General features: G+C 38.9%; 4 protein-coding genes and 1 long non-coding RNA gene across 9 annotated transcripts; 1 reads left to right on the plus strand and 4 right to left on the minus strand.

Annotated features, from left to right (window-relative positions):
• Positions 1-185: 185 nt before the first annotated feature.
• Positions 186-10675, minus strand: LOC135583242 (26S proteasome regulatory subunit 6B homolog). Of its 2 annotated transcripts, XM_065112409.1 has the most exons (7): positions 10590-10675; positions 4574-4964; positions 3583-3813; positions 3286-3444; positions 2488-2640; positions 1803-1886; positions 186-503 (listed from the first exon to the last, which is right to left on the minus strand). In XM_065112409.1, exons 1-7 carry the CDS (start codon positions 10673-10675, stop codon positions 369-371), a joined length of 1239 nt encoding a protein of 412 aa, XP_064968481.1. In that variant the 3' UTR covers positions 186-368. The 2 variants fall into 2 exon arrangements, with proteins under 2 accessions (XP_064968481.1, XP_064968480.1); XM_065112408.1 differs by lacking the exon at positions 10590-10675 and having other exon boundaries at positions 4574-5134.
• On the minus strand, positions 5454-6587 carry LOC135613784 (uncharacterized). Its single transcript, XM_065110823.1, has 2 exons — positions 5913-6587; positions 5454-5824 (listed from the first exon to the last, which is right to left on the minus strand). Exons 1-2 carry the CDS (start codon positions 6516-6518, stop codon positions 5597-5599), a joined length of 834 nt encoding a protein of 277 aa, XP_064966895.1. The 5' UTR covers positions 6519-6587; the 3' UTR covers positions 5454-5596.
• LOC135614733 (uncharacterized) lies at positions 6930-10929 on the plus strand. Of its 2 annotated transcripts, none has more exons than XR_010487689.1 (3): positions 6930-7257; positions 9701-10043; positions 10108-10929. It is a non-coding gene; the product is annotated as an uncharacterized LOC135614733 (long non-coding RNA). The 2 variants fall into 2 exon arrangements; XR_010487691.1 differs by having other exon boundaries at positions 9711-10043.
• LOC135614732 (BIIDXI-like protein At5g11420) lies at positions 8351-10480 on the minus strand. The gene is made up of 3 exons (XM_065112410.1): positions 10348-10480; positions 9730-10263; positions 8351-9005 (listed from the first exon to the last, which is right to left on the minus strand). The coding sequence occupies exons 1-3, from the start codon at positions 10406-10408 to the stop codon at positions 8386-8388; spliced, it is 1215 nt and encodes a 404-aa protein (XP_064968482.1). The 5' UTR covers positions 10409-10480; the 3' UTR covers positions 8351-8385.
• Positions 10930-11391: 462 nt separating the features above from the next.
• LOC103987628 (mannosyl-oligosaccharide glucosidase GCS1) lies at positions 11392-26448 on the minus strand. 3 transcript variants are annotated; one of them, XM_018828017.2, is made up of 22 exons: positions 26054-26447; positions 25877-25950; positions 25182-25433; positions 24778-24952; positions 24184-24270; positions 23962-24030; positions 23161-23257; positions 21384-21466; positions 19175-19282; positions 18430-18554; positions 18174-18281; positions 18014-18087; positions 17228-17353; positions 16648-16715; positions 15114-15263; positions 14987-15037; positions 14253-14309; positions 13081-13227; positions 12866-12957; positions 12030-12139; positions 11874-11937; positions 11392-11785 (listed from the first exon to the last, which is right to left on the minus strand). In XM_018828017.2, exons 1-22 carry the CDS (start codon positions 26369-26371, stop codon positions 11632-11634), a joined length of 2589 nt encoding a protein of 862 aa, XP_018683562.2. In that variant the 5' UTR covers positions 26372-26447; the 3' UTR covers positions 11392-11631. The 3 variants fall into 3 exon arrangements, 2 of the variants coding, with proteins under 2 accessions (XP_018683562.2, XP_009404254.2); XM_009405979.3 differs by having other exon boundaries at positions 18430-18551; positions 26054-26444; XR_001978763.2 differs by lacking the exon at positions 11392-11785 and adding an exon at positions 12347-12472 and having other exon boundaries at positions 11909-11937; positions 26054-26448.
• Positions 26449-26672: the final 224 nt, after the last annotated feature.

Genomic DNA, 26672 nt, shown 5'->3' on the forward strand with positions numbered 1-26672 from the left:
ATCAATGCGCGAAACTAATCATTTCAATCCTACAATTCATGGATACATCATATATATATATATATATATTCATTCTTTAAGGTTAAAGGGACCCGTCCACCATCACTACTCCACCCTAAATAGGAACTGGAAGTAGATGCTTTCGAACAAACGGCTCCCGGACCACAGAATTACACAGCTAAAAAGGACAAAATACGAAAGATTAATTTCAAGTACTGCAGCAGTATAGACATACTACGAAAGATCAATATACAGCAGTAGTGTTTCTTAGGAGACAATCCGACAGAAAATATACAGCAGCAGTGATCTACTTAGTAACTTCAACACACATCAGCAGACTCCGTCAAAACAGTATCAGCAGCAGGACCTCATTTGTAGAAATCAAAATCCGTCTCTGGCTTCTTTACATTAGTCCGGTAGCCCTTCTCAAAATCCTTGGGAAGAATGACATAGCGGTTCTTCCGGACAGCATGCATCCCTGCTTCTTGGCAGATAGCAGCAATCTGCAAAACAGATGCTTGTTGCTGTCAGGCAAGACAAGTGGAATCTTTCTAAATCAAGAAGTGAAAATACTGAGAAAATATATATAAAAAAAAAGCACCGAGTCCCAATAAACAAACTGTATCAAACACTTCCTCAAACATTTAACTCTACTTGAAAACTGCATGAACACTGAACGCTATTATTATGAAACAGTTAACTATTAGAATTCTGGAAACTTGGGTATTCAAGCCAGTTCCATTTACATTATGGTTACAGGCACCTGAAAGCTTTTCTAATTGACCTGCTAAACACAACCTTTCTTTTCTTGTTTGGAATGATGGCAGGGTGTTTATGGGAGCAAGTCTTGGGGGAACCAGCACCCAAGGTTTAGGGCTGGTATCCTACAATAAGATTTAATCTGACTCAAAATATGCAAGACAGACCTTGAGACCAAGTTAAATGATCTCATCAATCATTCAAGACTGAATGGGTTTTGACAGAAAACCAAAGAATAAATTCTTCACATTTCTCCTTTTACCAAAGCGTCCAAGGATATATATTCCATGATTCTGTACCAAGGAAGCACGCTACCTAGTAAATAACAAATTATCTGAATTAATCTCATGATACTTAAACTTTTTCCCCCCAAGTTTGCATGTCTGGTTTCCTTTGATTATAAGAGAGAAGAGAGAAAGAGAGATGAAGCAGATAAAGTCAGTCTTAAACTACACAGAATAGAGCAAAATAATGTTACACACAACAATGCTCAAGCAATAGTGACAAATCTTACCGAAGAAAACAAATTTCTCTATGATTTTTTTGTTTTTCTCAAAAGGATAAGTAGTGAAAGCGGACTTTGATCCCAAGACCTTACAATCGTTTTTACCGGTCAAGCTACCTAGCACGTTCAAAAAACTTATTGCTGGATGAGGTTTTGACTCTTAACCTTTGATATCTGGGTCCGTTATAGCAGACCCACTTATACCACTACCAGACCAGTGTTTTAAGCATCTAAATGTTGGATAAGATTTTGAACCCTCAACCTTTACTAAGTGGATAACCAATGTTTTAATGTTTTAAATGTAAAAATATACTAGATGTTTCAAAACCACAACCTTTGTTAATGTTTTAAATGTAAATAGTAATATTAATTTAATGTGTTTGCCGGGAGAACATCTTTTATGCAAATTGTATGCAAAAAGCCTATTCTGAAAGCGAAAAAATGAGCAAGAACATATTTAATTAGCATAATACAGCAATGAACAGAACATCTTTAATTCCCAAATGCAAATTAATGATAAAAAATATATATTGCTAACCTCAGCAGCACTAATTTTATCAGGTCGAGAAACATAATCTTCCAAGTCGACCTCATCACTAAGATTCATTTTAGCAGTGCAGACCTGAATGAAAACAATCCAAAAGCATTAAAGGCTCCTTATAATCAGGAAATCCTTTCAAATCAAGTTCAACTATAAAGAATGACACTTAAACCTGGCAAATGTGCTAGCTACAGCCTTCAATGCAAAATTTGCATGATCAATAAGCAGTTTAAGAAATAATGTATAGTTTATATCTAGACTAGTCATGAATTATGAAGAATAAGAAGATATGTGATCGTCAGGCTTTGATCAGCTTACTTGCTTACTTCTGGCAGGCCTTACCAAAATTTCTCTAATGATTAACTAACTTGGGACCAGAATTTTTCAGACATGACTTACCTCTAGAAGAGTGTAGATTGACACAAAGAAAATCACTTCCAATAATGATTAAAAAGAAATAACAAATTTCTAAGGAGTTTCACTTCCAATAATGTTTTTCATATCATGCTGCTTTAATTTTTAAAGAATCCAGAACAAATCTGTATTAAGCTTTAATCATTAGGAAAACAAGCAAGGAAAAACTATCTCGATCAATAAACATAATTGTAAAATGTCATTTAAAGCATATTGATGCCCAGTATACTTTATAATTGGATCAAAATTAGGGCAAGAAAAAATTTACTTGAAAAACTAATCTCTTTTGTCGCCTATCAGGCAATGGAAATTCAATTTTCCGATCAAGTCTTCCTGGACGGAGAAGTGCAGGATCTAGAGTATCAGCTCGATTGGTTGCCATTATGACCTTCACATTGACTGTTTGATCGAATCCATCCATCTGCAGTAGAATTTTAAACATCAAACCGCTGAAGGCACAAAAATGTAATTGGGCAAAGAAAATAAGTTAAACATGAAGGACTAACGCATGATCAAGAAATAAGCATGACAGGTAACTTGAATTGTTCCAAATGTATGCTTTTCTAGCACAATAGAAACACCACCCAAAATCTTTAGCAATTAAAGACTAACCTGCCAACGATATAAGGTCAAACTTAGAGTTTGATGATTTATCAGAAATGAAACATGATTTGAGATTTCAATAATGTTTATTTTGTTTAGCAATATGGTAGTACCATAGGGAGTACCCAAAAAAAAAAAGAGTGATAGTATCAATGGTTAGAGGAGGATTAGTGAGATGAAATAGAGAGAAGAATACTCTGTTCACAGCATTAAAATTCAACTTGTAGTGTTATAATTTTTCTTGACTTAAAAAAAAAACCCTAACAATGATATCAATCATCTTTCTTCTTCAAATGGCTAAAACTTTCAACTGCTGTTACTAGTTAATTCCAGTAATATCATTCTGCTTGACTTAAAAAAAAATCCCTTACGGTGATATCAATCAACTTTCTTCAAAGTTCAAACAACTAACTTCTAGCCCAGAGAATTGATAAAAATTTACATCTTGCACCTGAAAAATTACCTGATTCAATAGTTCCATAAGTATTCGCTGAACTTCCCTGTCAGCTCCAGTTTGTGCATCAAAACGTGCTGTAGCAATAGCATCAACCTCATCAATGAATATAATTGCTGGAGCATTTTCTTTTGCGAGGCGGAAGACATCCCTAACCATTCTTGGACCCTAAACAAGTAAAGAGATATCTATCTCATGAAAACAGGCATAAGCAAACTCCAGCATAAAAAATCATAGAACAAGAAAAGTCAAAATCATTGTCGAGGTTTCTTTTGGAATTGCACGATGTACAGAACTAAAACATACCTCACCCAAATACTTCTGAACAAACTCAGACCCAACAACTCTAATAAAAGCAGCAGTTGTATGATGGGCTACAGCCTTGGCAAGCATGGTTTTACCCGTCCCTGGAGGGCCATACAAAAGCACACCTCTTGGAGGATCTATACCGATCTGCTTGTATAACTCATGATGTGTCAAAGGTAACTCAACAGCTTCCCGAATTTCCTGCTTCTGAGTATCATAGCCTCCAATATCCTGGATAAGAAAAGAGAAAATCACGAAGCAGAAAATAATATATTCTGGAAGTAGACAGGCAATGCTAATTGAACAAAACAATGGAATAACATTTATAGTTTACATGTATGCATGTGCATATATCACAATGATTTCCCATCAAACAAATCAAACCTTCAAGAGAGTAAACATCTTGTGACCTAAATAAACTCCCATACTATAAATTCAGGCTAAAATAGGGAAAAAATATTTTCAGAACCTATTCAAAAACTGCTGAACATAAGGCCTGATTCTATTCAGCGATCACGAAAGCGCATCATCAGAACCAAAGTAAATAATTAAACCCTAATATTCCCTCAAGTCCTATTAAGAAGCAACTAGCAAAGATGAACATTCAAGCTGAAAGGGGAAATAATATCTTCTCCAAACCCTAATCAAAAAGTGCTGAAAAAGGACCCTACTTCGATCAAGACGACAAAAGCTCATTCTCAGAACCAAAGCTAACGTTACCTCAACTCCTGACCTAATACACCCGACGAGAAGAATATCACGCTCAAAACCAAAGGTTTATCTAATCTTTTATCAAACCATAGTCAAGAATCGTCGAGCAACTTGTGACCTGATTCTTGCCCACGAAAATGAGAAGTTCCAAGAAACCCTACAGTGTCTCCAATCCAGCAAAGAAGAAGCGAGACGGCGTTCCGATTTCAAGAAAAAAGGAATCTTCGTGGTGCAGAAGTTAGGGGTGAAGGGACGAGTCTAGGGTTTCTTGATAACAGACGTTGTAGGTGACGTCGGGCTTCTCAGACTGGCTGAGGAGGGAGATGCTACTGTCGGCCTCGGGTGGGAGGACGTCGACGAGGGCGTTGGAGTGGCGGTGGAGGGCGACAGAGGCCGAGGGCTTGAGGAGCTCGCGGTTGATGGTGCTGAGGATCCGGACATAGTAGTTGGAGCCGGTGGTGGAGCCGACGATGGCGTTGTTCTGGTCGACCATCTCCATGAACTGTCCGATGACGAGCGGCACCGACTGGATCCGCTTCACCTCCTCCTGGGCGCGGAGGTGCTCGCGCTTCAGGTTCTTGAGCTCGTCCTTCACGTACTCCTCCTGGATCTCGATGAACTCCAGCTGCCGCTGCAGGGACTTGAGGCGCCCATAGAGGTCGTCATCCTCGTCGCCAGGGAGGGAGGATGAGGGACTCGCGGAGGCGGCGATGCTCGCTGGAGGGGCGGCCGGTGAGGGCTTCGCGTCCACAGCCATGGCCGCCATCAGAGACAGCTTCGACGAGAGGCTCTTCCGATGGAACCGAAACGAAAGAAAGGGCCCTCCGAGATAAGGATCGAGTTCGGCATCAATTAATAAAAGCGGGACCGAGTTAGTGACTCAACTCACTCGCCGAACCGATTCTCGTCGGCAACCCGGACAGTTAATCAACTACGCTCGTGCAAAGCACGTGATTTGATAGGAAACTTTGTCGCGATCCACGCAAGGCAGATGCACTCGACATTCTTATCGTAGATTAAGGCGGATTTCGGATTCGAGCGAGCAATTGCTCCAAAATCCGCATCGCACGATCATAATTCGTATGGTTAGCTTCTACTTGAAACATCTGAACACCGGTAGTCGAGAGAAGCCACGAGGAAGTCGATCAAAGAGAGCAGATTATTATGCCGATACAGAGAACTGAAACCAGATGGGTCTGCAATCTAATACATAATGACGGGACAGAGAGAAAGCAAACAGTCCTCCATTACAGAAACAAAACTAAGCACCACACAAGCCAAGCCAAGACTTGGTCCTAAGTTATCAGTCGGCTTTCTTGCTCTCTGGGCCTTTGGGTTCGGTTGGCTGCTCCGCCGCTACTCTGGCTCGCTTGTCCTCCGCCATTTTCGCGGAGATTTCATCCCTCTCCTTGAAGTAATTCTCGAATGCACTAGGAAGGAACTTTGGGACCAAGAAGACGAAGAGGTTGATGGAGAAGTACAACATATTAGCTATCGCCAGCGACCTGCCGAACCACATCCAAGCCACGTCCTGAAGACAAGATAAACAGTCGAACATATTCTATTAGCTTCGCTACCTTTAGGTGAGATCGCAGTAGAAAGGATAACAGATGTCTTACGTTGACCGACGCGGTGGCCTGAAGCCGCTTGTTGAACCAGACGTCGTAAACCCAGTCGACGAGCACAAAAACCCTCCTCACCGTGTACAGCAGCGTAACCACTGCTCGAACGGGCGGGGAGAAGATGGCCATACCGTTGATTATGTTCTCCGTCAAGATCTGGCAGGAGAGAAGGAAGAGGTGCGGCGTGGCCGACCTCACCGAATGGTCGTCCCCGCGGGCGAAACCCCCGAGCACGAACGCCAGCGGCAGGAACAGCCCCACCGTCGTCCCCACCACCACGTAGGCCCGGAACGCTCGGCTGCCCCGGAACAGCTCCCGCCCCCCGCCGCCGCTTGCCCCAGAGCCGATGGAGGGGAAGGCGAAGCGCGAGAGGGCGATGACGTAGAAGGTGGAGAAAGCGGGGAAGACGAGGTCGAGCAGGGGGACGAGGCCGCTGGCGGAGAAAACCATGATGAAGGCCACCAGCTGGAGCTCGATCACCCTCAGGGAGCCCATCACCCCGCCCATGACCGTGGGATCCTGGCGCTTGCTGGTGGTGACCAGCGGCGCAAGCGCCACATCGTGATCGGAGCGCTGTCCGACGGCAAGCGAGAGGCCGGACATCGTTGCTTTGGGTTCCTTCTCGGCTGGTGTTCCGATGATTGATGGGAGCAGGGAAGAGACGACATGTTCCCTTTCCCTGCATGCTTTGCATGGTCATGCATTGCCTCGCTGCTTGCCACGTTCGGAGGGCGATTAGGAGAGCGACGGCAGTTGCGACACATGGCAATGACATGGGATGAGGCAGCAGACTGCACTCCGACCGTGTCAACGTTATACCGAGGAAAGAGAGAGAACGTTGGATTGCGGTGTACGTGGGCGCATTTTAGCCGCAGTGCAGTTCATCGTTGTAAGTTGTTTTGCAGCAAATCCTGCCTCAGTGCAGCTTTTTTTCAGTGCCCGGCCCAATTGGGGAGGAAATTAAGCCCAATTTAGGGTCATGAGCAGCCCACGACAAGTCGATCACTGGTGCACTACAAAGAACATCGATCTCAATTAGGTTCCCTGAAGGGGGGAGCGATTCCCACATGGTCTGAAGCCCGATGTCCTTGTTCGTGATACGGATCGCATGATCGAGAGGTGGTACTCATGGGAGTTCTTATGCAGTAGAATTTGGTCTCTTCCAAGGGAAATTTGTGGCATTTTTGGATGGCAGCTACCTCCAGTTCTGATACGTTTTGCTCCAGGCAGCAGATGAGATTCTGTGGGTGAGATCATCTGAACCATATCGCATTCCTTATCAATGATTTCCTTTGCACTTCCAAGGGAGAAATCCAGAGAGGATTTCCGGGGTTTTTGCGAGGTATCATCATCTATTAAGAAGGTGTCGATTTCAATTATGCTTGTGGATGATTATTTTCTGAAAATAATGCTAGTTTTTCAATGTCTCAGTGTAGTTGGTTAAGATTCAAGAAATTGACATGGTTGTTGCTTGTGTGGTCTGTGACCTTCAGGATCAAAGAGAGATCGTTGCGTAGAACCCTTTTGGTGCTGTAAAAAGGGGACCTAAAATAACAAAACTAGAAGGCAGATGATCTTTTATTCATCATTTGCTATGATTGCACAATAATAAGGTTTGCGATAACAGCCAAAGATCAAAGAAATAAAGGACCTGAATTCTGAATATTTATGCCCAAGGGAAGAAGTTAAAGCTTTTAGTTGATCCAACTATAGGTCTGCAATAGAGATGGTACAACATGCGGATTCTAATGGAGCTATCAGATAGGGCAATTTCCAAAATCCATGTCAGTTGTGCCCTGACTTCAACTTGTCAACTTGCACCAGGATAACCCACTGTCAATTTGAAAAACAATCAAATTGTAAGATTAGTTTCCATTTTTGGGAATTCATCATATCTTGAATTTTGCAATTTGTTCTATTTTATGTTTAGGGTTCTCTTTTGCAGTCCATGAGTACTAGGAACTCTAGGGTTATATATGTGAGAAATCTTATTGTTTTCATCTATTCTCCATGGTCCATATCAAGGTTTAGCATACTGAAGCATACCACTCGGTACGAGTGATACATACCGATCTAACAGAAGATTGGTACAAGCGGTACATCAGTACACTCTAGTGTATCATGTGTTGGTACGCTCGATATAGCTCAGTACGTACCGTACTGACAGTTGGTTGGTACATTGGTATGGACTGGTAATGCAAACCATGGCCCATACCATAACTCATCCCATTCTTTACTTGTGCATGTAGCTTAGGTGTATTCCGTATTTATAATCCATAGACTTGGATTACTAATCCTAAGTTCATGAAAAAGTTTAGTTGTTCTTGACAGTCATACAAGAGCTGCAAGTAAAAGCCCAAGGAAAATGGACACAATGGACATAACACCCAACAAATAGTTTCAAATAGCATTGGAATGCAGATCTGTCTTGAGCTTATCATATTATTTAAGAACAACGAATCCATCTGTCCTATATTACCAAATCACTAAATGGAAAATTTCTCGGAAACTCCTTATTAATCTGGAGAACTGCTGCCAGAAGTAGTGAAGGAAGAAGCAACAGTTGTTGTAGTCCTACTTGCAGTCGAAGTGAAGCACTAATAGACACATTGTCGACCAGGGGACCACATATCATGTGATCACTAGTTTCACCTCCCTGTATGTTCATAAAACCGATAGAAGTAAGATTGGTTTCTGCCCTGAAACCCAGTGAGAACTTCTTACTGTATCCTGTGCCATTGCTTGGTAAAGTGAAGTTTTGGCTTGTTGGACCTGCTTGGACTCCCAAAATAAGTTCTCCAGTGCATGAATCAATAGGAACTCCCATGACAAACTCCAAACGGTATGAAGATCCTTCTTTTAGCAAAAGAATGGTTCGGATCGCTCCAATAGTGGAGACGATTTCCACCGCAGCATTACCTTCTGGGACCAGGTAATGCTTCGAGTCGACATACTTTACTGCCCCAAATACAGCCCATTCAAATAGAGGGGTATTCGTAAGATCTTCAGTTGGTTCTAGTAAAATTCCTTCAGATGAGTTCTTTATGAAAATTGGTCCGTCCTCAAAGCCCCCATTTACAAACTCATCGGCTGCAATTTCCATCACAAGAACCGAGTAAGGAAAATTTGAAGTGATACAGTTTCTGCCACAAAAAATAGATTACCAAAATAAATAGCCTTTTACATCATAGAATTAGGGTATCTTAATATTTTTCTTAGAAATGGGTCAAACTTGGTTCAAGATCAGGTAGCAAGGCTATTCATGAGTTTGATCTGAGCTCATGAGTTCATTTAGCTTGCCAATTTTGATGTGTTGCACCAATTCAATACCTCCAGGATAAAAACAGTGCTTAGATATAGCAGATGCCTCTGCACTCAATGGAGATAGGAAGAAATGGTAGATATGGGACATTGAGAACAAATTTATCGTGCCGAATAACAGTGGAGGTAGCTAGAAAACTAGTGTAGTTTCTTTGTGAGCTTTTAGTGTCATTTACGTTTGCTCAAATATATATATATATATATATATTTGAAATGTCTCCTTTTATGTGTGTTAAAATTGGTCTCTTTTTTTTATGCCAAGCTATGTGTCCTTTCATATCCAACCAGAAGAATCATGTATTTATAAGGATGCTTTACTATTAGACCCTTTTGAGTTTCACAAGTATTTGTACTTTCCTTCCAGCATTTAAAATTGTCTTAAAGAGACTTCTATTCTCTACAGATATATCTACTTAATTGCACCATAATAACTTGACATGATTAGCTCTCTTGGTTTCTGAAAGAATGTTACAGGTTGGTAGAAATCACATACCATATCCACCCATGGGATTGAACCTTTTAAGGATGGCTGTATCCACCACAGGTCCACAAGTGACATTGTGATCAGCCTCTACAGATTGGCTCCGAAGCTCCAGAACAACTGGGTCTCCCTCACCTGCCATACGCCCTAGACTGCAAGCATGACTCTCCCAGGATTTTCTCCCATATTTTCCTTCAACTAAGAACACTGAGGATTTATAAAACCAGCTGTCAACAAAAGACACATTGAGCACAGCAGCAGGAGCTTTGCAGCTTCCGTTGACTGAAGTTATCGAAAACGTAAGGATGTACTGCGCATAAATTGAGGTAAGTCTGATTGTTTGGCGTATGACTCCATTAAGACCCAGCTGAATAGCATGTCCATTATCAGGCAGCGATATGCTGGGGCCTGCAGTCACATAGTACACGGTGCCGTCGAAGGACCAGCCGGGGATAGTGTTGTTCTTGGATAGAGGCAGGAGGGGAGTGCTGGAGTTTGGCTTGATATTTGATGGAGGGAATTCAAAGTTTCCATTCTGCAGCAAAGCTGTTTGTGGAATGAAAATGGCAGCTTACCGTCCAAGCATTTGGTTAGTAACCATGAGAAGTTTAGGGAGGATTAGAACTGCACCTGCAGATGCTGCCGCCACCGCAGCTAATAGGATCAAGAAAATTTTTTCAAGCAGTCTCATTGTTGAGGATGAAGCAGTGGAGGTTACGATGGTTTTCACGAGATGAATCTGATTCAATAACGGGTTGCTGAGCTTTGCTGGTCTTCTTTCTTTCTTTGATCAGATTCAACCAAACAATGCTCCTCCAGTATTCCCCAATGAAACAACAACGGCTTTGACTGGAATGAAGAACTTGGTGTGTGCGCTTTGATCTTTGGGGTCGAGTCCTTTTTGCTGATGTCTAAAAGAGTACGTTGACATCGTTGGAGATACAGAAACTTGATCCATATCCTTCGTCATAGTCAACGTCTGAGACAAAACGAGGCAGCAATAATTGACCGTTGACTTTTTTTTTTTTTGGGGTGAGATACGTAACGTATCTCATCTCAGCATCTCTCGTTCCTATCTTAAAGGTCTTCTTACTGGAATCTTTTGGCAAGTTGAACTAATGAGGTCACCGGGTCGCTTAGTTCGATCACAAAACAACGCAAGCGTAGCTGTATCTCCAACTTGACTATATACAAACTGCTTAATTTTTCTGACTATGCGAGTCAACTATATGAATTTTTGTTTCTTTTCGTTCTTTTCAGGATAATATTTATGATTAAATTAAGAATTATTCATATCTTTTTTAATTTTTTTAGTAATTTTCAAAGATATCCTTTCATCTCTCTAAACCATAATGTCGATTGTTCCTATCTCGTTTAGTGTTTATATGCATCTATCTCATTATTATTCTCTAAAATCAATCTGGTGAACATTAATGTCCGAGAATGCTCACCTTAATCAACAGTATTCCCATTTGGAAGAACATAAAAACTTGGGAAGCACGAGTCTACAAGAGTGCATTTCTATGCTGTATCCACATGAAAGTTGAAGTGAAAGAAAAGCTAGCTTCAGAATTTTCTCTTTGGGTCTTTTGTATAACCCATGCAGAGATGTTCACTTGCTTCTCCCTCGTCTAATTCTGCTTTTCATATTATAATACTGCTAAGTTAATAAACTTGCATGAACAGACCTTTCATTGCTCAAGTTCAAAAATAATGCATCACCATATAAAAATGCATATATCCTGATACAGAAAATGAGGTATCTCACCCTCTTATCATTCTAGTTAGCTGATAAGAAATGGGGCTTCAATCGTTGTATGGAAGATGAACAGATTGCTTCCGACACCACCTGAATGCTAGGCCAACTGTTTTTGTCTTTCAAGCGCGCTACCGACTCACGATATACCAAAAATTTCACCGTTGTAAGCTAGGATAAGCTTCTGTCATCATCAAAAGAACAAGCGCAGTCCAACCGGTAAATGGTCGTGCACCTTTACCCTTGCCTTTATTCTTTTGATCATACTGCTCCCATAAGAACCCAGTCGCATAGTAGTTACGAACAATATTACTGTACAATGGAAGCAGCAAATTGTGGTAAGAAATCAACTTTTCTATAAGGACCTAATTTGATCGGGTTCAGCAACAAGAAATATTACCGTATCAAGTTTGACCTTAGCTCTTGATATAGTGTCTCAGCCGTAGTTCTGTATGGTCCATCCTCTGTAGAATATTGGCATCAAAGTAGCCGGTCATCATCAGATAAATAATGTAAGGTTACCTGTTCTTTGCTACCAAAACATTCCTATTTGTACCTTGTGAGTAGTGGTGGAGTGCTGAGAGAATCATGTAATTCATATTTATCCAAATCGGACCTCTCCAATAAGGTGGGTCATGCTCTGTGTTCCTTTTCATGTACAAGGAGCTACACAAAATAACAAATCTCAGCAACCAGTCCTTACATTCACAAGTCAATCATCTTAATAAAACAAGCTGCTTACCATGCACCTAAAACAAACACCACGAAATTTAAAACAGTCGCAGCTTGCATCAATTACATTCATAAAGAGAAATCTAGATGCTGTAAGTAGCAAAATTGAACCACAAAAGTAAATGAAGTTCTCACACTGACCTCAGAATCATGTTTGCTAAAGCAATTAGGTTCACCCGCTTTAAATGGCAGACCCTAAACCCATGAAACTTTATGCTTCTTGGTAACCTAGCTGACCATCACGCCACTTATACAGAACCTGGAACACTGGCGAAATGACAAACTTCGTGTCATACTATTCTATCGCCTAAAGGATGTTTCAATTGTTAACTAGATGGATCACCTGATGTCATCAGGAAGTCAATGGAACTTCTTCATTTTAAATAATATTTGGTTGGTTCACCAGGTGTCTAGGTAGTAGGTATTCACTTCATTTAAAAAAATTATTTGGTCCTTTTTTTTCCACTTCTTTGGTAGAAGGAGCTAATTACTGTTAGGATCTCACATGACTTCAAAATGAATATGGAAGTTATAAATTATCCTGGTACTTGTTCTTAAAGAAGCAAAAAATTGGAATATGCCGAGGAGACTAATTTGTTGTCATAAAAAGAACATCAAGGCATAAAGAGAAAAGTGTGTGATATTTAGTCATTCAGTTACCTCATTTTAGAGAGTGAACGCACTCCATAATCTGTCCACAAGGTTGAGCGGTTAGATATAAGCCTCAACTGCTTCTCAAGGATTGGTGATTCCTGAACAGACAATGTGGTCATAAACAAATTATTGGCCATTAAAACACTAATACAGAAAACAGGATAGATCTTCCAGAGGTACAATATCTTCTGAAAGCACTACAGGGTTGATCCATGACTAACAGATGGAATGATCCCCATCATGAATGGGAAAAGGCTGACATAACCAAGATGGGGAACTAGTTTCAGCTGGGGCTCCTCCAATGTTTCGCGAACAAGTTCCCTTTGCACAGTATCCAGAACTTTCACCTCATGCCACCTCAAACGAACCTACGCATTAGGATTTGCAGTTTCATGCAAAAGAAACTTCAATAAACAAAGAAAAACAAATGAACAATCATGTGTTGATCAAAAAATTAAAACTATTAAATCAAAGTAGATAGTAAAGCAGGACTAATGTTAGTAGAAGAGAAAACCGGCAACACATATCCGAAGAAGTAACAATCTAGGACAAAGTCACGATTTCGTTACGAATAATTATATTTGACAATAAAAGCAAACCAATGGGCTTGTATGTAAGTACATTATCATCAGAGATGAATCTTCATATTAAAAAACACTTGTTCAAGACTAAATTGAATGATGTGATAAACCTTGACATGTAGAGAATTAAAACAAAAGAGGATAATACATGATGCCTACGAATGGCCAAATAGGTCATAGCTGATCTTATAACCAAGACAACATGAAAAAAATAATCTAATGGTATCTTTTAAGTGTAACTTGTGTTTCAATAGAACATTTTTCAGGAGAAGATTGTCCGAGGACAATTACCATAGATATTTCATGAGAACATTCTTCATCAGACAAGCTACAGAAACAAACTCCAGAAGGAAAAGCCAAATAAACATGCGAAGAGAGAACTGGCACAACTCTTGGGCAGATGAAGCATTCTACATTTCAAGCAATGAAAGGGGATATTACATTTATTATTCCGGCAGATATTACTGCTGTTTTCTGTCTTAGTCGACTGATATACCCATTTAAAACTCAATCTTTTAGTTTTCAAGCTGTTTTCTGTCTTAGTCGACTGATATACCCATTTAAAACTCAATCTTTTAGTATTTTCTTGAAATATTTTTCTTTACATTTTCTATTCAATATATTTTTGCTCCAAAACACCAGGCAATGTCAGCATGGCTTGGTATTCCTACATGTATTATTCTGGCAGCCAATCGGCACAGCTAGTGTTAAACTTAAATCTTCGTATTAGTAAACAAAAAAATGATCAAGTAGACATTACAATAAACAATTTAGGCTTAAATCCAAAGAGTTCACAAGATAAATTAGCATACCTTCTCAGTATGATATCCAAAGTCAAAATATGCTCCAGAGGCATGATCCAAATGCATCTGATATAAAAAAGGTATTCAACAAACAGTAAAGCAAATTGAAATTTGATTGACATAATAATTTACTTTAGTGTGTGCACCTTCTCAGAAAGGGGATACTTAAACAGCATTTAGACATTGCAGAATAGTTAGTTTACCATGAAATCATATAAAATGTGGAGAAGACAATAATTCAAAATGGATTTATTTTTTTTTAATATTGTGAAGATTCTAGCAAGCCATTAAAATGCAGACAAGCAAAACTTAAGTTTCATAGTCTTCACCAACAAATATCAACGAAAAAAACAAATATTTGCTTATCAGACAGCCATTTGATCATAGATCCAGCATCAATCAGTTGAAAAGGCAGCAAAAAGAAGCAAGCAAATTCCTCCAGTCTAATTTTGATCATGGTCAATATGTCATACAGAAAGGGTTTAACAATAACATTGATTTAGGATAATATTGTTACAAATTTACAATTATATGATATTTTCTGGCATCAGGTGCATATATACCTTATTTATCCTAAATGACAAACAGAAAAATGTCCAGAGCTATTTTAAACTATAATGTAATGCTTACCAAAAATTAAGTAATCATTAGTAAACAAAGAGAGATTTAATTTACAGAATTATGAGATTCAAAATAATCTTCCAAGTAACTAGTAGATTCTTGTATAAGCAGAAAACAAGCACCTGATTAAGTTTCTCAAAGTCTGAAAGCTGCTTTGACATGTGGTGATAATCCTGCAAAGTTTCCAAGAATAATTTAGTCTAGAGTCTACACCAACATTAAATCCCAATCTAACACATCAAACAAAACCATCGCTGAAGCATTTTCCATCTTCAGAAGCTCTGCAATTGAATGCATGCAATCTGCAGCAAGTAGCATCCAGCATCTTAGATCCAAGTGTTGTTCTTCATCATTTGGATGTGATGCACGTGGATAATCATCCAATCCAGATGTCAGTGTCTGAAAAGTAAATAATGATATTGACAACTAATCATGCTAAAATTGCTGAAAGATAAGGACTATTCATGCCGCGTGCTACCCATACTAGGCATGGTGTGGTTCTGAGTCACGAACAAAACAAAATCTAGCACATTGTGACTGGCATTGGCAGAAGAACATGGTGCCTGAGCTAGAAAATATGTTGGGCGAATGGAACATGCCAATCACCACAACGAGCAAGCAGCATGTCCACCATAATGAAATCCTGTGTATTAGAGGAGATAACAATCCACGATTTTTAAATGTGATATAAAAGAAATTACTTGTTTAGCTGCTTTATGATGTGTAACCAATCACATATTTGCTTCCCACTCTTTACTATGATTCTAGATCTGTATCTCAACAAGAAACCTGATCCTCATGACCAAGTCTAGGATGCAATTTCCCCTTTCACTTAATTCATGGCATACATCCAATAACTTCTCTCTTCTACCATATAATGCATTGCTTCCAGGCACACATCCAACATCTGGACCAGCACGTGCCATGTAAGCAATACTGTAAAAGTGTTGTACAGAATGACATCTCTTTGCTGAACGAAAGCCCATTCATGAAAACCCTCCTGTTAGAATTCTGCAATCATTTATTGCAAATCCAATTATATATTTATCTATACTAGATGAGTCTCCAAGTTTCAAAAAATACCTTTGAATTGTATAGAAGTGGATAGGGACATAATGGTATGGTGTACAATGATCACCTTGCCAATGATGCCTTTTACTAGTGAATGTCTAGAGACTCCAGATCAAGGTTTAAAATATCAGTCTGGTACCAATATAGGTCGGCAGCTGGACAGGTAAGTTAGTACCACCTAGCCCAGAGGGAAAGAGGAAGAGAAGGGAGGAGAAAAGGAAAAGAGCAGTAGGAGAAGACAAAAAAGGAAGAGGAGGTGAAGGTCGAGTTAGAGGCATACCAGTAGAAGACAGATATGGCGGCAACCTATACGAGAAGGAGCCAGCGATAACAATGACACCACAGGGAGAAGAAGAGATGGAAGAGGGGGAAAAAAGACAGAACATGACAAAAGAGAGAACTCATGAAAGGAGAGAAAGAACGAAAAAAAAAAAAGACAACTGCAGAAAACTGCAAAAAAATAAAAACTATGCCGCCTGACACACTCGGTTTCAGCCATTGGATGATATGTCAAAGACGGCACTCATAACAGTCATGAAGCCCATTATAACCCTAATAGGCGAAAGATGATGGTCTAGGTACCAATCCTATCAAGGCATGTAGAACCTTTTCATTAATAGTGAACAATGAAGCCTGGTTGAGATAGGCATTAATAACTCAACATCTAATAAGCAAACAATGTTAGATGAGAAGTAAAAAAATATAATCAAACCTTTGGATTTAGTTCTTTGGTTGTTGTATTGTCTCTTCCATGCCAATAAAATGTACCAACATCCTTCCCTGAAAAATAATTATTAAGGAAACAATATGTCAGATATTAGAACTTCCATATTTCCATAGTGTTGGTTCCATAATGTCCATAATATTTGTTAAATGTTTTAAAGCGTGAACATGAAATGCAAAAGGAACAGTGGATATCATTGCATACTACACAAAAACTGCAGAACTAAATGCCAATTTATCACAATGATGGATCTCAATTAGCATACCAAAGACATCTATCAAACATAAGAAAATGAACTTCTGATAAGAGACTACTTATCACTAAACATATGATATGCTAAAAATTTTGAGAAAATAAGTTGCATAGCATACCACCACTAAAACCAACTATATACATACATCATACTGAATTACTGATTACAGCTATTCATGAATGAAAAGAAAGATATAAATCAAAGCATCCCATCATGAAATGTTTTCAGACAACACAAACAATTTACATTACCAAAGATGAAAGAGATTATGTAAGACATCCATGCACATCATAGTTCTCATGAAAACTGACTCACCAGATTGTGTAGTATTGAACCACTGGAACCATGCATTTAAGCGAATGTAGGCTCTACTAAGAAAATCAGTAATCTCGTTGGTTTCTTGAGATGAAAATTTTCCCATCCGTATGCCATTTAACAAGTCTGGAAAAAACAAAGTTCCACAATAAATCCAATCCTCCACATGCAGATTTGATTTCCAATATAAACAATGACAGACATATAAAATCTACTTCCTATATAGATATTCAACAACAATGACCATAGTTACAGAAGCTTTTTTTTTTTCTTTATCTAATTCAATTCAATAGAACTAAATTGTCTTAGAATTACAAAATTTCAAAATGTAAAAATGTTTACCACAGTCAGGTTCAAAGGCAAATCACCACAGTTAACTGCAATTGTAAAAAGGATGATCTGAGCATACAAATGAAGAAAGAAAAGCAATTTGTGATTCTTAATGCATATGTCAACAAGGATATGAGTTCCATTAAGTTCATGGAAGTATTAAACCACCGGCATAATAGGTATAATACACTAGTTTTATCATGTAGCGAATGAGAAGTCTCTTCATTTATTGGTGTGAACTGTTGACATGGAAGTTAGGTGGCAACGACTTAATGTTAGGTGACAATGGTGTGGCAATGTTTCATGATGAGCAAGGTACACAGCACATACCATTAATCAATTTGGCCATAAATTCATACCAGATGCTATATGCACATCTAGTAAAGATCTTTTACATGTTTTCAATTCCTATCATTGTTAGGCCCAACAACACAATGGCAAGTAAAGTTATCACACCTCGTAGAACAAGAAATAAAGTTGGTGGATTCCCATTTGTTGGATATTGAAGAACAAATTCCTCAGGGACCTTACTGCAAATATTAAAAGAGAGGAATAAATAATTGGAATTATATTCCATTTACTGCAAAGATAGTTGTACCAGTAAAGACCAGATTACCTCAAAGCTTCAGCTCCTAAAATCTGCTCACGAGGAATCCATCCATCAATATTGATGAGATCCAACCAATGTCCAATAATATCCATGGATAATTTAGCATCCCAACGCCTAAAATTGACATGATACATAATTTAAAGAAGAGATACATTACATCAGCAAATGCCTAACAAAGGAATCCAGATATTTGTGTAATAAATGTCTAATCAATCTACCAAAAAATTCTGCATAATGATTAGATTTGTGGCATACAACAAACCCGATGATCATCTGATGGAAGCCTTCATCCCACAAAAAACCTCTTGGAAAGAATGATCGGCTAGGAACAGCTGTGAAAAGTGCAGCTGGCCAATATGAAATAAACTTTTCACCATTCTCTTGCTGCTAAAGAGAACAAGTGTTACATGCCTATCGTGCCTTCCTCTCAAGGCTAAATAAGAACATAACTAGCAACTTTAAAGATCATGAAGACTAATTCAAGTAGCATAAATGTCAAAGCTTCTTCACACTACCAATTTCAGAGAATGTCAATCTGTATCAGATAAGCTCAGTGAAATCAGTAGTCAGTACAACATAACGATGGCTTGAAAAAACCAAATATTTAGACAACAGTAGATATTATGTCCATGTGCTTCCCATGATCTAATTAGCGACAGCTTTAGTGATGTAAAGCACGAAAGGAATATCATGTGTCTTGTAAATTTGGGAGATCATTTGATTTGTTTTACAAAACATAAACAAACAAAAGGAAACAAAAGATAGCCAGATCATATTGATGAAATGTAGTTGGTTTCAAACTTCAAATATGACACAAATACGCTTTTAACAATATGTTTCCAAAGATGTAGTCCCACTGGCAAACAATGAGCTAGGTTTCTACCTTAAGATCATTGGATTCTAATGGTTTACCAACGAAAAAAGGAATGTGGAACAAGAGAAAATATATGCAACCCACTGTTGAACCACAGATGAAAATTTAAGTCCAGTTAATTTCTCTAACTTACAGTGAAACCTTTGGGTAAGGCAATCCTTGATTGGCCATAGAAGTAACCGATCCCCCCCAGCAGATTTCCAATGGCTGCCCTACCAACGATCATTGATTCAGAATCAACCTGAATCATATCGAAATGTTAGAGCAAAACCGATGCAAGCCAAATGAAATACAAGCCAATCTCAAAATAAAGAGGTCAATAATAGAATGCACAATTCACTTTTCATATTAACAATGCACAAGGCCTATGCTTCCATCAAATATGGTGTGTACCACAACATATGTCTGCAATTGTATATGTGCAATTCTCAACCACGAAAATGATAATAATGTATGCAGCTGCTTATGCAGTCATACAACTGTATGTAAGCAATCCTCAAGCACAAAACTAATAATGGCATATGTTTAAGCATTTATTCTTTAAATATATCTTGTATATGCATGATCTTTTAATATTTGAATATGAGCCACATATGCTCCACATAGAGGGGGTGTAAAAGCTCAACAAGACATGCAAACTTGACACAGTGGATTTTGGCTTTGACCTAATATGGTTTGTGGCATAAATGGGTCTAATTGCTCAACCCATTTCAAACAAGGGTCACCACTTGCATCAATCGCTTAACCTGTATGAACCTAACTGACACAATAATGATGCATGTGACCCACATGACCTGATTAACTTATGATCACTAAATATTTTATTTGAAATTTAAGAAATCTTCTTCCAAGGAAAATTGTAGGTTAATAAAATAAATTGCCATTGACAAGAGTGTAAGTTTATCATCTAATCAACCAGGTATTCTGATTTAAGTTGGTTTGGGTCAAAGTAGTAAGACTAAGCCAGTCAGATCCAGGTCAGCTTCGGATTGTAAGGTCTTAACCCGTCAGGTCTAATATTATATTTCTTACTTGAGCCTTCATTTGGTAAAGCTCTTTAAATATATATGCATCAACTTGATTTTATTAAGTCCAAAAAAATCCACAAATACCACCCTAAATATCACATCAACATGCAGACCCTCTCTCCCTTTTCTCTTCCATGTTAAGGCAACCTAAAAAGGAAAAAGATAGTCATCCATCTTCCATGCCCCCTCTACTCCCTACATTCCATGTTAAGGTTACCCAACGAAGAGTAAGAAAAATGTAAGAGAGGAGAGGATAGAAGCCACTAACTAGAGAAGGAAAACTACACTATTCCACAAATACATCACTTTCTCGTAGAAAGGCAAGTTGGTTTCAAATATCACTATGGTCCTTATTCACCAAAACTTACTATTAAACTTTAAATGGAGACCACCACCGACTTGCCGACTCAACCATCTTTGCTACTGTTGCCACCCTATGATATGTGCAATTAGGCTTACGTTCAATTTGTTGTTAGCACAGAAATTAGCTGATAATAGACTGGCGAGAGGGAGAGGGTCTCCTCCCTTTCTTTTGTTTTCACTGTTGCCAAGCCCATGGCCAACAGCCCAACACCTCTCTGGCAGTGGCCCAAATCACAGGCTAGTAATGGAGGCTAACAAATGAAGTGGGGCAAGCCGTAGGCAAGAGAGAGACTGTGGTGAATGGAGAGACGAGACCAGCCAATCAGGATGACAAGATAACTGAACAAGCATAATATAGATTAAGCACTTATGACCCTTTAGTTGGTTTTGTTTGCACCACTACTGTGTACCGTTAAGTAATGTCCTTATCAAACCCAATCTGGCTAGAACCTAGGTCTACGACAAATAAACCCCTAGCCATTCAAGTTAAGGTTTACGAAGTGAATTTTTTCTGATTACTGCTTTAAACTTAGCCAAGAATGGGCAGGAAGCTATAAATTTGCAAAGCAACAACTTACTAAGCTACACATACTTAGAAGCGATACTAGTTGAGGTACTGTTTACTTGCTAACCAATATATCAAGGACTTGGTATATACTGAATATGTTCAACAATGTCATATAGTGCAACAAAGCAAACAAGAATACTTTAAAAAATGTGTGTGACATTAAAAATCAGAGCGAGATTAAGAAATCTAGCAAACCAAGAAAATGAATGAATACCATTGAAAACCTTTTACTTCAATGTTTCAATACTCCAAACAAATTTCTAGCAACAAATGAGTATCATGAATTCATAGAATGAAAAGCTTTTCAAATAAAAAAAGTTGTGTTTGCAACACCAAAATCATGTCCCAAGGATATACATAATCAATAGGCTAAGTAATTGTACCTCATCCTTTATATTGAAAATGCTGACATACTTGTCCTCAACTTCCCCTTGTTTCTCTTCTAGTCGAGTGGACAACATGGCTCCTGATATATGTTTTTTAAAAATAAGGGAAATTTTCAAATTAAATAAAAAATAAAAGTCAGATAAGCAGAAAAGGCTGCTTAAGTGGGGCATGGCATCAAATAGTTTCTTTCCATTTAGGAGATGGAATTTCTCATACAATTTCTTTTCATTTCCTTTCCAGTTCTATCTTTTGCACTCCCCCTTTCACTTCTGTCATTTTTGTATTTCTTTATCGCTGGTAGTAAATTTTGTTATGGGTCAAGGAAGTATAGCCATGTTCATTTCACTCGATCACAATAACACCATGAGATACCATCATTTTCAACTAAACTATCTTAAATTGATGGAATATTTTTTTCTTATTTAGTTGTCTAAATTTGTCATGGCTCAGAAAATTTACCTGATGAAGTTTACACCATATTGTCACGAACAGTCGTCGCGAACCCGCAACAACTTCGTTCAACGAACCGTTCGTCGCTTTTGCATATATGTACAGATGCTTGGCAGCATGTTTTGCCTTGGTTTTGTGTGTTTTTGCTTGTAAAAATGCATGTTCGAACAGGTTGCAGCGCTACAGTGCAACCGCTCGCTGCACCGGGCAAAACTATCCCAAAATGGCTCTGTTTTCGCATGCCACGGGCTGTTTTCTACAACCTGTTGCAGCACCCAAAATGTCAACCATCTTAGCACCCTGGAACCCCCCGAGTGCCACCAGGGGGATGGGGTTTCGGGGTAGTGTCGGGCATTGAACAATCTTCACAAGTTTGCACGTTAACTTGATGGGAACTTGCCTTCGCGCCCGACACCCGGTTAGCAGTTGTTTGTAGACTTGCAACTGTTCGTTCTACCTTCTAAAGTCCTTGCTTTTCTCCTTCCTCTCTTTTCTCTCATGCACGCAAGGTGCTCACTGAATTGCTTGTAAAGCTTCCCTTTTTGCGAGATGTCGAGACTTATGTGTCATTCCTTTTTTAACTAATCAACTTTCTCTTTTACAGGTCCTTCGGGACCTGAGTGACGTTGCAAATTGGCTGACCCTTTGCGGACGCATATCGAAAAGGCACGTCATGCCTTATCTTGAGTTGCCTAAGTTGTAAAGCACCATTGCGCCAACTTCTCGGATTTAGCTGGGATTGCCTAAGGATGCCTCACGGCTTAAACAATTCTAGCTAAGTTCGTGACAATATGACTCGACTAGTGATAAGTCATAATGTTTAGACCAAGGTATACAATTTCGTACGGTACCGGAGTTTCGACGTTCGCTTGGCATGGTACGACACTGTATACCGAGCGGTATACCGTTCGTTATACCGCTCGGTATATATATATATATATAAGGCGACGCGACGTCATCGAATATAAAAATATTTATATATGAATATTTATATATATTAATATTTTTTTTTCGTTCCGTCCGGTAACGGGCGGTCCGTGTACCGGTCAGCTAACGGACCGATACATACCGCCCGTACCGGAAGATATTATTCGAAATTACATACCTTGGTTTAGACACGACTACCATATATACTATCAAACTAAGCTAAACAAATCATAAACTAGTACCATCTAGGGAGAAACGTTTCACCTATTATTGTTTTAAGCTAAAGAAATAATAAACCAGTAGAATCTAGAAAGGACCATTGCACCTAAGATTGTTTCAAACATCTCGTGCAATGCTTGAGTGCTAATATATTTAGTAAACAGGTAGCATAACTACCTGTAAGGCTGTTGATGCGTTCATCGATGCTTGAACCTTCCACATTGGTTCCAGATACAAAAGCTATATCTATTTTGGCAGGAACAGTTGCGGAAATCTGGAAGAAAATGGCAGGAACCCATTACATTAGACCTTATAATTCAGAAGAACAGTAATTAACAAAAAACTTAAAGAAAATAAAAGGAGTTAATGTTCTTCAATAAAACAATGGAACTCCACAAACTTCCTCACAAGACGGTATTTCTAGTACACAAGTTGAACATGGCAAAAGACTTATGTATCAAAAGTGTCATACATGGATATCATAAATACAGTTTCAAATTCGATCCAATACCAGGTTTGACAAACTGCCAGACCAGCATAATACAAATATAGCATATGGTACACTAGCTTATAATACCCAATGTCAACAAGAAACAAATAATAAAAGAAAATGAAAGAATGGTCTAAACAGTATGTTCCATTAGTAGTGCTTGGTTGGACCGGTAAAAGCCGGTCAGAACATCTTGGTCCAATAAAATTTAAAACATTACAGAAATATGCTTCACAACTGTGAAGTATTGACATGGATAAAAAAACCAACAAGACATGGCACAACACACTGACATGATAGATCTTAAATAAAGTAGGTAACAACATAGTGTGAACACGGGAATTGATAATTACATATATGTATATGTGTTGCAAAAAACCTAATGTATTAAGATATTTTATGTACAATTTAAACCAATGCAAGCATTTTCAAGTGTCTGTGCTTCATGATTAACAAGGTTTATGGTGCAATCCAAAAATTATTAAAACCTGAACAACAATTATATTTGAAGAATCTTCAATTGCATCAGGTAACCGAAGTTGCCCAGTTCTCCTTGCCTAGAGTACATGCAACAAAGCAACAAAAACTTAAACTGTCAGTTTAGTATAACATACAGCATCTAAACAAGAAGAGGGAGGAAAGAAGGGGAAAAAATGAGCATCTGGATACCTGCCAACCACTGCAAAAGTGTTAAAACAGATCCAACTTACATGAAATGCAAGAGTGCCCTGAACAAGTTCCGACAAATTGTGCATATGAAGAGTTCTGAACCCAGAAAAGTGAGCATCCAAATTTTCCTGCAAAACAGAGGAAAATAATCATCTAATCATAATAAACTTCATGGCATAGAATCATCCAGCTTATACTCTATGGACATAGAATCATCATCCAACTATATTAGCTGAACACTCAATTATTCTCTTAGTGTTGCTAATATTGTATTTCATATATTTAGTACAACTCCTACTTGATCAAAAACCATTAGTTTTTATGTTGTCATCATAACACAAGTTTAAAATGAATATCAATTGAACTCTCATTACTTTAAATAACATCAACAAAAAACAATATACCCCATGAATTTATTCTGTATATGACTGGGAAATTTATTTCATCCATCGAAAATGTGAAAATGGATATATCATGAACTAGAAACTAAGAAAATGCAAAGAGCAAAAGTGTACCTGTCAAACTTCAAATTTCCCAACAAAATAAGGTACTAAACTCAATTACTAATACATAAAGGGCCAGAATAGCTGAAAGCACATCAGGAATATCTTCCTAAGTTAACTAAAAGACGATACCTGTGAATCTAAATGTAGTTCCCAACCACCTACATCATTGCGTTCTCCAAATGCCAAAAGAGTGGAATCACGGGATTCAAATTTCTGCCTTTGCACACCTAAGGAATTTCCTTCTTCGTCAGCAACATAAAAGAAAAGATGTGCAGTGCTATCTTCAGCATCATGTACCTTAGACCTGTGAATCAAACAAATGGACCATGTAAAAGGCAAGCCACAATCTACCAGGTTCTAGAAAGTAGAAACTGACACTTGTAGTAATAATAAATAGTCATGTAAATTAACAGCTAAAATCCATGTAAAGCTACTCCACATGATACCATAGTACAAATTAAAATATTTAATCCTAGTTCTGATGATGATGAAATTCACCTCTCAGTAAACATTAAACTGAAAATACAACTTACTTAGTGTTCTGCAAATCCAATCTAACAGCCCAGTCACCACCATAGCCACTGCCTTTCCTTTTTTCTTTCAAGAAACTAGTCATGAATGATAATCCATGATCGACGATTTCTTGACGTCCATAGTCCCTACCATTGTGATCTCTCCATCCGTATGTGCTTAGATCATCAGAATCCTGGCAAATATGACGAAGAAAGTACTGTCCGTCCTTTATGCCGATCCACATTAATCCAGCAATTAGTGATCGTGGAGTCCTGCAGATTACAACAGCAAATCACCACCGAACAAGTGCTTCCCATAAGTGATATACGTGTATATCAACAAAACATCTTTTGAGGAAGCTTGCAGTTTAGACAAATCTAAACATCAACAGACAGACTTTAACAAAGAATAGTTAATGTAAACTTCAGGTTGGACATCCACAATCGCAAATCAAAAGAAAATCGGAAAACATACTAAGTGGTCCATAGGTCTCTATCCTTGACCACAGTCAATATTTTAGTAAATACATGAAGAGCAAGATTTTTATTATTGATAACTAACTTAACATAGTCCAAACACAAACGTGATCAACCCCGTTTTATCGGTTCCACAAAAGTTTCAATCTCTCCAACAAGTATTGTAGTTAATCATCACATCGAATCCATAGATGGAGCGAACGATAACAAAAGAACCAAATCATCGCAAAATCCAGTACCTGGCTCGGATTCCAAGGTACACGTGAGGTCGGTAGGTGCCCCAGTACAAGCTCTCCTGGTGCTCTCCTTGAAACTGTAACCAAGCCATACAGCTAAAAATGGTATCCACCTTATATTAATCATAAGTAACTGTACAGGGCTTCCGAACTCTTTCTCGGATTGCAAGAAATACCTACCTGGGGAAGATCCATCATCCTGGGGGCCGGCAGCGGCGTGACGGCCCTCCTCAAACTCCGAACTGCCGCATCCTCCCTCAAGGAGCCCCATTGATAATTATTAACCAAGAAAAACACAAACAGCGAGGCCAAGAACCCTAACCCTAGCAGCGTCTTGAGGCTGACGTCCCTCAACCGGATCGGGCCGTGGTCGCGGCTCCGTCCCTTTCCGATTCCCTCGACAGGGCGGCGCGGGCCGCGGGCTGATTCGCCGGCGTCGGCCTCTCCAGGCGAGGACCTTCCCCGGCTACGCGCCGTCCGTCGACTGCCTCCGCTCATCGCGGCCTCGGTCGTCGGGAAGTGTACCGAAGCCTTCTTCTCGCTATATTTACCGAAACAGAGACCGGGAGGGCTTAGGGTTGTTGATTTCCACGCCGTTTCAAATGACGGCCGTTTGACCGTTACGACGGCCGTTATAAGATATCATTACGCGAAATGATATAAAAGGCCGTTATATGTCCTACGGCCGTTACAGTAACAAAACAGTGTTACTTCCAAATCACACCTCACACTCATTCAAAATCGAGATCACTGGATATTTATTCGAAGTGAAGTATGTCTCCACTTGAACAAAGCTTAG

Source organism: Musa acuminata, chromosome BXJ2-6 (assembly GCF_036884655.1).
Source record: "Musa acuminata AAA Group cultivar baxijiao chromosome BXJ2-6, Cavendish_Baxijiao_AAA, whole genome shotgun sequence".
NCBI classification, from domain to species: domain Eukaryota; kingdom Viridiplantae; phylum Streptophyta; class Magnoliopsida; order Zingiberales; family Musaceae; genus Musa; species Musa acuminata.

Bases quoted from the DNA above. Each gene is read 5' to 3' on its own strand.
- LOC103987628 (XM_018828017.2), bottom strand. From the start codon at position 26,371: ATGAGCGGAGGCAGTCGACGGACGGCGCGTAGCCGGGGAAGGTCCTCG. The intron at 14,310-14,986 runs GTGCTTGTTTTC...TTTTTATATCAG, and splicing joins ACTTTGAGAAACTTAATCAG to ATGCATTTGGATCATGCCTC. The intron at 11,938-12,029 runs GTACAAATAGGA...AATATTCTACAG, and splicing joins ACTCCACCACTACTCACAAG to AGGATGGACCATACAGAACT.
- LOC135583242 (XM_065112408.1), bottom strand. From the start codon at position 5,059: ATGGCGGCCATGGCTGTGGACGCGAAGCCCTCACCGGCCGCCCCTCCA. The intron at 3,814-4,573 runs GTCTGTTATCAA...TTTCTTATCCAG, and splicing joins AGCCCGACGTCACCTACAAC to GATATTGGAGGCTATGATAC. The intron at 2,641-3,285 runs GTAATTTTTCAG...ATTCTACTGCAG, and splicing joins TTATGGAACTATTGAATCAG to ATGGATGGATTCGATCAAAC.
- LOC135614732 (XM_065112410.1), bottom strand. From the start codon at position 10,408: ATGAGACTGCTTGAAAAAATTTTCTTGATCCTATTAGCTGCGGTGGCG. The intron at 10,264-10,347 runs GTGCAGTTCTAA...TTCCACAAACAG, and splicing joins GGTGGCGGCAGCATCTGCAG to CTTTGCTGCAGAATGGAAAC. The intron at 9,006-9,729 runs GTATGTGATTTC...TGGAAATTGCAG, and splicing joins CAATCCCATGGGTGGATATG to CCGATGAGTTTGTAAATGGG.
- LOC135613784 (XM_065110823.1), bottom strand. From the start codon at position 6,518: ATGTCCGGCCTCTCGCTTGCCGTCGGACAGCGCTCCGATCACGATGTG. The intron at 5,825-5,912 runs GTAAGACATCTG...TCTTGTCTTCAG, and splicing joins AGGCCACCGCGTCGGTCAAC to GACGTGGCTTGGATGTGGTT.